Raw genomic sequence first — 10074 nt, 5'->3', positions numbered from 1 at the left:
AGAAGGACAGTCTAACTATAAATAAGAGAGAGAAGAGAGGATCGGACTATTTAATAATATTTTTAAAAAAGAAGTAATTTCGACATAAAATTTTAAACGAAGGTCTAAAAGTTTAAAGTCCGATCTATATATCCACTAACCCCTTTGGGGAGGGGTGGGGTGGGTGTGGGGGTAGGGGGTAAGTTGGAGGTGGGCGGAATTTGCAATAAAATTTATAAAAAGGTCAAAGATCTAAAACCAAATATGGAGAATAATCTTCATGTCTGGAAAAAACTGCGTGTAGTATTATGTAAGTGTATGTCACGGGGTGTGCATGTATTTGTATGTGTCTTTGTGTCACGATTTGTGTCAGTGTGTGCGTGTAATATTATGTGAGTGTATGTCACGGGGTGTGCATGTATTTGTATGTGTCATTGTGTCACGATTTGTGTCATAGTGTGTGCGTGTAGTATTATGTGAGTGTTTTTGCACGTAACGTTAAATGAATATGATAGGGCTAAACACAATCATATTGTTAGCGAGTGCCCATGCCAAAAGTCGTGTATTAAACGCAGACCACGTTTTGACTATCATAACAGCAGAGACAGTTACTACCAACTTTCAAGAGAAGACCAGCTGATAATGATACGACTGGGAACCGGCCACTGTAGACTCAACTACCACATGCATACCAAATTCCGAGTGGGAAACAGTGGAACCTGCTAATGTGGTACGGCATCCATGACTGTGGAACATTTCCTGTAACACTGTCCATGTACCAAAACCAGAGAAAAGCAGTCTGGTCTCCAGATGAACCCCTGAAGGAGAATCTCTTTGGCCCCTTGGAGAACCTACGGAATACAGCAGCAGCCATTGGGGTCCCTGTCTGAGCGTACCACGAAGAAGAAGACTAAACACTAGCAGAGTCTAAGACTTTAACGTCATGGCAGCGCCATACAAACTGCATGCGTGTCACGTCATTATAGATTGAGTCAATGCCCTAAAAGTTTTATAAGCACGGGCCCAGTTATTTTTACAGACGCTTGTTACATTTAGTGAAGAATGGATACAACTGGAGAACGCAGTCGAAAATGCGGATTGATGAACATTAATAAATCATTAATTCGACCTCTGGGCCCGTGCTTACAAAACGTTTATAATCCAGACTCAATCTCTAATGACGTCACACGCATACAGTTTGTATGGCGTTGTGATGACATTAGTGTCTCAGGTTCTGTTAGAGTCTCGAGTCTAGACTCTAAACGTTTTATAAGCAGCAGGCCGGGGTTTGCGGGTTATTTTTGACCAACCCACTCTTCCTCGTACATTCTCCATTACTTATATACAAATAATTGTAATCCTAACTCAGTCACGTACTCGAATCCCAGTACCTTGCATGCGAACAAACAAACCTCACGAACTTAATACGTATTCAGGTCGTACAGTTCGATGCTGTGTTTATTCTACATGTATTGTGAATATGTTTTTGTTAAATATTAAACGGCACACAACACTCTGAAGACTAAATACACCTCTTAGTCTGCCCAATAGCGATGTATTTTTCGTCGTTAACCATCTAATCAAATCAAATGTTAGTCTGACACGAAAGGTGAACACATGCTTTAAAAAGTCTGAAGCTGCTTCAGTGTTGTTGCTGTATGGTTCACAGAGCAGACGATCTTACTTGGGCTGTGCTCAGGACAAAAGAGTTGTGAAAATACGCGTTAACAATTTTGATTTGCCCCTGCGGAATCACATCCTCTTCATGATAAGTCCAGAACCCAGAGTAGCGAGCGTGTTGTAACGTCATCACAGTACTCCCGTTAGTTTAACGCAGACCTAGGAGCAGGTTTAGCTTGTCCACCGAGGTCCGAAACACCAGAAGGAATAACTGGACGTTGTATTACGCTTTACGATACGACACAGTTCAAACCAGAGGTTCTTTTACAAACAACATGAAGAATTCGTCCATGTTTAAAGTAAGTCTCAACTTTTGTTAACAGTCGTATAAATAATGATGTTTTAAAGGATACTTTGTCGTGTTAAACATTGCATAGTTTTTTCTGTCAAAAAGGTTTGATTTTTTTGTTTTGTTTTCACACCTAGTCACATAAAAGGTATTTTTGATAGTATACAAACTTGCACATTCATCCGGCACATCACAACCTAAGACTATTCAAACCTTGTCTGGAGAGAATGAAAATTTATGTTTATGTTCATAATCACAGTATTCTTCGTTGTTAAACAAGCTGGCACAACAAATCAATATCATCAAAATTTTGGCTTACGCCATACGCTTACACGAGTTTCATTTCATGTATAGATATTTTCGTGCTTATATCCAATAAAGGTTCAAGCATGCTGTCCTGGACACACACATCAGCTATCTTGACTGTATGTCCAGGACAGTGGATTAGTGGTTAGTTGTTAGTGAGAGAGAAGTCGGTGTAGTGGTCTTACACCTACCCACCGAGTCGTTAAACTTACTTTGGGCAGGAGCCGGTACCAGGAGGCAAACCCAGCACCTACCAGACTTGTGTCCAATGGCTTAAGCACTACACCAACGAGGCCGGTAGTCGGTCACATGCTGACGGTCTTAAGCTTTTATAGACACTAGGACAATCAAAGACACATTAGGATGTACAGAAATTAATGTTTTGAGCAGAAAACATAAGGGGCGGGTACAGGAAGTTTCTTGGGTGGGGTACAACGCTTAAAAATTCGCCTAAAGTATCCAGGTAGGGATGAAATGTTTACAAAGGGCATGTACCACATACTAACACATTATACAGCTGTAAATCATCCCCTGCATCACAAAGATATTACGCCACCCCTCCCCCTAAATACAAATCGCAAAACACTGGATATGTCGGGGCACTTAAAAATTCGGGAGTGGTACGGTGGTGAACATCGCCAAAACACAATCTCCTGGATCCGTGCCTCAAGTTACAACCAGAAGTGTCATACTGTATTATTTTGAAAATGATTTCGGTAGATATTGTAGACCAACCCGGGCAATCGTGCTCGGGACAATAGTGCTATTTTCGATGATGAAAAGAGGACAATTCCCCATTCCCATCGGCCTATACAACGGTTGACCTTCAAGTAGGTCAACCTTCACCTTCGTCTTTATGTTGGTGTCATTGTTTTCAAATAGTTTGTTTACTTTAATTTACTTTCACTATATCTGTATTTGCTGTATAATTTAGGAAGTTATTGGGGGGGGGGGGGGGTGCTTTCCATGTATTATGTTACGCCAATGTCAAGATAGGCAATACAAATGTTTTGTTCAGTATATTTGTGGTGACGTAAGTTTTTTCATAAAAGCACTACTACTAATATTAATAAATAAAATAACAATGAATATATTAATTAGGGAATGCACTGTATACAGTGTACACTATGTCGACTTGTGTGAGGTCAGGCGAGATATCTCGCCTGCAGTAGTCAGAAGGTTAACGGGAACATAAAGAAATATCACTGTTCAAAAATACAGTGTCTGAGAAACGAAAAATCAGCATGACTGAACCTGTATGAAAGAATGATACAATGTCCTTTACCTCACTGTTTGGAGTGGGGATGGGGTTACTGTATGCTGAATGTGTCTTCAAGTCACCACGTGCGGGAATTTCAAATCCCATCAGCCATGCTGAATTTCATAATGGACCATCAAAACCATATTTTATTTATAGCCTACTGTAGTTGGAGGTAAATATTTGTGGTATCTGGAACAAATTAACTATGTTAATAGACATTAAAAATATTAAACCAATATTGGCACATGCTACTTTTAATATAAAATAAATTGCTATTAAAATATAAGTTCAGATTGTCTAGATATATTACCACATTTAAGAACAATTGTATATGACAAGTCAAATACCATGTAAAAAGAAATTATTCAAATCTTTGCGGTATGTAGTATAGGCAAAAACCAACTTTTCCTCAGTGCTAACTTTGATTCAAATTCCATTCATAGCCATGTATAGTGGCTATTGTTACGGTCAATTTCAATGTGAACTTGCATGGTCGAGTGACGGCTAATTAATCAATCAATGTAGTTTAATTAAATTAAATGACAAATTCATAATAGTTTTTATTATGCACCGAATATGTTCTGTAGGGTGTAGACTGTAAATTATATTCATGATGACAGTCCTGATAATGTGTGACAAATTATTTGTTTTAACATATTTTACTTTAAAACATACGATTTGGTTATTGTGCATGCAAATTATTATGTATACATGTAATTAATGTACAGTATGTTGGCTAACATCGAACACTGATAGTCATAAACTGTCAATTTGTAATTTGTATTTGTATTTTTCAATTTAAAAAAATAAAGTTTATTAACCTCAGAAACAAATTTGGTAGTGTCAGGATTTGGAATCCCTGATATCACTACCTTACAGTCATGTTATAGGTTAGAAATTGTACATAATATATAAACTGAAAATATATAGGTGTATATATTACATATATGTACACACACACACACACACACACAGACATGTCAAGTAGCAAACCAGCATACATAATCTATTGTTTAAAAGACTTATTTCCAAAGTTAAAGTTCGTTTAGTTTAACGACACCATTGGAGCACATTTTGGATGTCAGACATTTGGTAATTCTGACACAGTCATCAAAGGAAACCCGCTACATTTTTCCTAATACAGCAAGGGATATTTTATATGCACTTTTCCACAGACACATACCATGCCTTTGACATACCAGTCATGGTGCACTGGATTGAACGAGAAATAGTCCAATGGGTCGACGGGGATCGATCCTAAACCGCGCATCATGCAAGTGCTTTAGCACTGGGTGACGTTCCGCTCCTGTCTTATTTCCAAATTACAACTCGCGTATATGTAGAAATACAACGAGATGGTATTAAGTATGATGATAGAAGGTGTAATATGTAAACTGTAATGAAATATTATATTGTTAGAGAAACAATTCTTACCTTTTTTTTCAAATTTACATGTATGTTTTATTATTCGTTCAAAAAGTGCTAAATATAATAAACAAGTACCTTGCTATGCCAATAAGCGATATTGCGTGGTTTCGTTTTTCAATTCCCCAATTTAAAATTGTACAGTTTTCGACAACTAACGTTACTTGTTCACACGCAACTAATTTAAATTTCAAAATAGGTTTAATCCGTAAAACAATTTAGTAGAACGCTTCCAACTGTGCTAGTAAATTGTCACACGTTACCTGGTCTTTGAATCTGATTAAAATAATGTCTCAATGACGGAGTGGTTAAACAATCGGCTTTAAGGCTAGTAGTTGTGGGGATCGTTCGTCAGAACCAACGCAGAGTATATACAGTACACCGGCCTCGGTGGTGTAGTGGTTACACCATCGGACATAAGGTTAGTAGGTATTGGGTTCGCCTCCCAGTATCGGCTTCCACCCAGAAGGAGTGTAACCATTCAATGGGTAGGTGTACGGTCACTACAACTTCTCTCTCACTAACCCACTGTCCTGGGCAGACAGCCCAGATAGCTGGGATGTGTGCCCAGGACAACGTGCTTGAACATTAATTGGATGTAAACATGGATATTATTATAAATGAAATGAAATGTACAGTACAATACATAGAGGCTATTTATTTCATTGGGGTTCTTTAATACGATTTTTATGTCAACGAGAGATGTGTGAAAAACATATTTTCACGAATTGTGAAACAATGAATGAAAATATTATTTTCACACATCAGAGTATTCGTAAAAGCACCATGAAATGGTATTTCATTACATAAAGATCTTTCGTAATTTTTGATAACCTCCACCTCTTATTAGAAAAACAACAACAACAACAACAAATTGATCGAAACCATGTTATATTTATAAAATATTTTACTGGAACGAAAGGGAACGTTTGCAAAAAAACTTTACTTGAACCTGGACTATATAAAGATGTTTCAATAAAAATTAGCCTTTGAAGATGTTTATGACTAAAATTACATATAAAATGCATTTTCTTGTTTAGAATACCAGTGTCTGTATATTGAATATACAGACTGATGTTCTAACCAAGAGAACATTGTAGTTAACGTGTAATTGTAGTTGTTAAAAGGCTGTGTTAATCAAAATAATAGAATATAATAGAATAGATATTTAACGACACCCCAGTACGAAAAATACATCGGCTGTTGGGTGTCAAATTCAAAACATAAAGGTGTTAGTCAGAAGTACACGTTTTAAGCACAGTAGTAGCTAGTACATTGACATTAATTAAAATTAAATTACAGCAATTTACTGGGCAGATAAAACAATATTTGTCACATATCTCACCAATGGCAAGCGTGTCTTTGTTTAATGCGACATTTAAAAATATATGTATTTCGAACTTCGTTCCGGTGAGATGCTAATTGTTATAGAGCTACCTATACCTTGCGCTGTTCACGCGTTCACACGCCACTAATACCATAGAACGGCGGAAGCAAGTAGACATTGGGGGGGGGGGGGGGGGGGGGGGGGGGGGCTGATTGAGACCGAGTGCGCAAAGCAAAGTTTCTAGGGGGTTAGGGATATGTTCCCCCGTAAACGTTTGAAAACTAGATATCCTGAAATGCAATTTCCTGCATTCTATAAGTAATATTAAACTCTGCCTTAAGATTTACTATTAAGTGTTGTTAGAACCGACTAGTATCTTTTGTCGTGTTTACTATAGTTTAGAATGCTATTTACAGGGTAAAACTATACTGACGATTAAAAGAAAGCATACCGATCAATTGTTTATAAATAGTAAAAACGACACCAAACACAAGTTGATGCCCGTGTTAACGTTGTATTTCGAAAGTATAATCATTTGGCGAAATACGAACACAGTATACACACTAATAACAGTCAAATGTGTACTACTCAGCTTACAAACAGCACTAGGGTTAGAAACTGCGATTTCACATACTAATCTTTTGGTATACTTTCGTTTGGTCGTCAGTATATATTAATCAACATAGAATGCTAGTTGTAAAACATAGAAAGCGTTTCAAGCCCACACTTGCGGTTTGTGACCCACAGAACTGATAAAATAATAAAAGGTACAATGTGAAACTAGACAGAAATGCTTAGTCCAGTAGTAGTGATAGTGTTTTTATTTACTTATTATATATATTTGTATAGATTTCAGATCAACTGATGATTCTATCAACGCTGACGTTTTGTGTAGTCCTTGGAATGACGCCATACAATTGTTCCATTAATTATTCGGCAAAGTTCGGAGGTTTGTTTGCGAATTGCAGTCGACGGAATCTCCAAAATGTTCCTCGCCTGAATGCCAACATAGCGGCCTTGGATTTGAGCAAAAATAACGTAACCTTACAGATTAAAGATTTTAATTATTCATCTCTTGTGTATCTTGATCTCTCCTATAATGGATTAAACCGTCTTCCAGAAGAGGTATTCACCCAGTGTTCTCAGCTGCAATACCTTAACCTTAGTAGCAACAACTTAGGATATAATAATATCTCATTCCCACATAATGTGTTCAAATTTCTGGGAAGCTTGATATCATTGAACATGGGGTTTAATGATAACAGTAAAACTGGAGAATACCCAGACGTAATATTTCAACCCCTGAGCAGGCTACAGGAATTAACAATAGACAGTTTCAAAGAAGCTAAATTTAGTTCAGGCTTTGGGGCAATGAAGAGTCTTACAGCACTGAACTTATCTGGTACATCTGCACACTGCAATATTGAAATTCTATATAACGATTCTCTATCTGTTTTTAACTCTTCGAGCATATCGACTTTGGATCTGTCATCCTGTAACATTTACAAAATGCACGTAGATGCGCTGGCACCATTAAAACATCTGAAAAAATTCAACCTAGAAAATTCTCCAATTGGATTACACAAATCTTTACAGGTACTGCATGGTTTACGTGGAACCAACATGTCATCTTTGAATTTCAAGAAAGTCGACAATGAATATTTTTCAATTATCGACAGAATTTATGATGAGCAACTCCTCTCGGAATATTTGCAGTATTTAGAAACTATATGTGTATCTGAATTGAATTTGGCTGAAAACAACATATTATACATTGATTTGGAAAGCTTATTTAATAAAAGTAATATATTCACTAGATGCATTAAACACTTAGATGTTCATGGTAATATATTATATGGCAACTATACAAACCTGTCAGTAGATTTTTTTATTACAAGCAATCTTGAATATGTAGATGTTTCTCGACTGGCTTGCTATCTCGAAACAAATATTAGCAGATTTTTGTTTTTGAATATGAAATCTGACATCATATACAGATTTCCTCGAAAGTTGAAAACTCTAATTATTGATGCCTTTATAAAAGATTTATCTGTTAATGGTAATTACCATTTTGATAATAAAACAAATGTTCTTGAGAAGTTGTCAGTAAGTTACTTTGACCGGGTGTCATTGGAAGGAAGCGTCATAGGCTTTGATAAGTTAAAAACACTGAAAATAACGCACAACCTTAAGATGACACTTGCTGTGTCGTTTTTCGACACGTTTCCTGGTTTAGAAAACCTCTACTTGAATGATGTATCCCTTCCCAAAAACTACTTTTGCCAAAACAGCATACGGCTTTTTTCAAATCTGTCAGAGTTGATGTTTCTGGATCTATCTAGTAACGGTATTAGATGCCTGTCTAAGGGCATATTTCGAAGCAATCCCAAACTTCAGACTTTGATATTATCAAATAACAAATTTCGTATTATTCCATTCAGTATCAACGACTGTACCAATTTGTTGACGCTGAAAATGGATCACAATAAAATTGAATTTATCGAAAAATCCACAACTAGTTCGTTGGACAAGCATGCCCACAAAAACTCGTTTTATTTAGATCTGACAGGGAATACCTTTGCCTGTGTTTGTGGCAAGAATGTGTATTTTATATTTTGGCTTCAGGGAAACAATTACACGTATAACAGAGGACAGTATTCATGTACGACAGGAACTGGATCGACTGTTCGAGTCATGGATCTTAATGCTGAACGGCTGTGGCGTCACTGTGCTGGACAAATGTGGTTATCCATAGCTGTTCCACTATCTATATTTATTATCTTAGTTTATGTGTCATCATTTTCAGTAATAAAACACAAAACTCAAGCTATATATTTCTTTAAGAACCTTATTCGCAAATGTACTATGTGTCCCACAAGAGCAGACTTTGAGTTTGATATCTGTCTGTGCTACGCCGACAGGGACTGGAGAGAAGCATGTCTTGCTGTAGCAGAGCACTTGGAAAGACGCCATAATTACAAAATATATTTGCATGACCGCAACTCAATTCCTGGAGAACCACTTGCAGAGTCGATTATGTATGGCATAAACAACAGCTGGAAAACGATTCTTCTTTTCACACACAACTTCATCGACGATGGCTGGTCTTGGTTTACAGTTCAAGTTGCGGTTAGCGCTGTGACGTGGAGAACACCATACAGACTTATTGTATTAAGAGATCCTAGGCGAGCGTGCGAGCTACCCGATTGTATTTTATGTGTCGTGGATGAAGATAGGATTATTCCAATGCCAGATCAGGAAGTAGAGACATCATGGGATGACCTGGTTCGACTTATTTAACGAAGATGTTAGTCTGTCATACTATAATTAAATTTATAGCAGTTAATATGTAAAGGTATGTTAACTTTGTATAATTATGTACTTGTTTACGGCCATGTTAATTCAAGACAGTCAGTGTATTTGTTTACGGTGCATGGGCTATTTCGTTGTTACAATTATATATAAACTATATATACTAGTAATCATTTGAAAAGTAGTCCAGTAAAGTTGTAAAATACCTAGAACAAATTGCTACAGAAGGTTTTTTTGCTTTGACTGGTTCATTGGACCCCACTGAACATCATATCAAAAGTTATCCCAAAGTTACCCGCCTAAGGGCCCTAATTTGCATAAATTCAAGATGGCCGCCACGTCAGAATTCAATGTACAGCAAACTTTTTTATGGGTGGTTTTAGGGCCCATAAATGTATGAACAACAGATAGGTATGTGATAACAATCTATCAAATAAGGCTACTTCAGTCATGATATGACGTCACTATGACGTAGTATTACGTCATGACATGACG

At 36.9% G+C, this 10074-nt stretch overlaps 1 protein-coding gene across 1 annotated transcript; it reads left to right on the top strand.

Annotated features, from left to right (window-relative positions):
• The first annotated feature begins 7512 nt into the window (after nucleotides 1-7512).
• Nucleotides 7513-9567, top strand: LOC121368578 (toll-like receptor 4). Its single transcript, XM_041493317.1, has 2 exons — nucleotides 7513-8068; nucleotides 9074-9567. Exons 1-2 carry the CDS (start codon nucleotides 7513-7515, stop codon nucleotides 9565-9567), a joined length of 1050 nt encoding a protein of 349 aa, XP_041349251.1.
• The last annotated feature ends 507 nt before the right edge of the window (nucleotides 9568-10074 follow it).

This window comes from Gigantopelta aegis, chromosome 3 (assembly GCF_016097555.1).
Source record: "Gigantopelta aegis isolate Gae_Host chromosome 3, Gae_host_genome, whole genome shotgun sequence".
NCBI classification, from domain to species: Eukaryota; Metazoa; Mollusca; class Gastropoda; order Neomphalida; family Peltospiridae; genus Gigantopelta; species Gigantopelta aegis.
The sequence above is the reverse complement of the archived record's forward strand: the minus strand, read 5'-3'. Positions and strand labels throughout refer to the sequence as shown.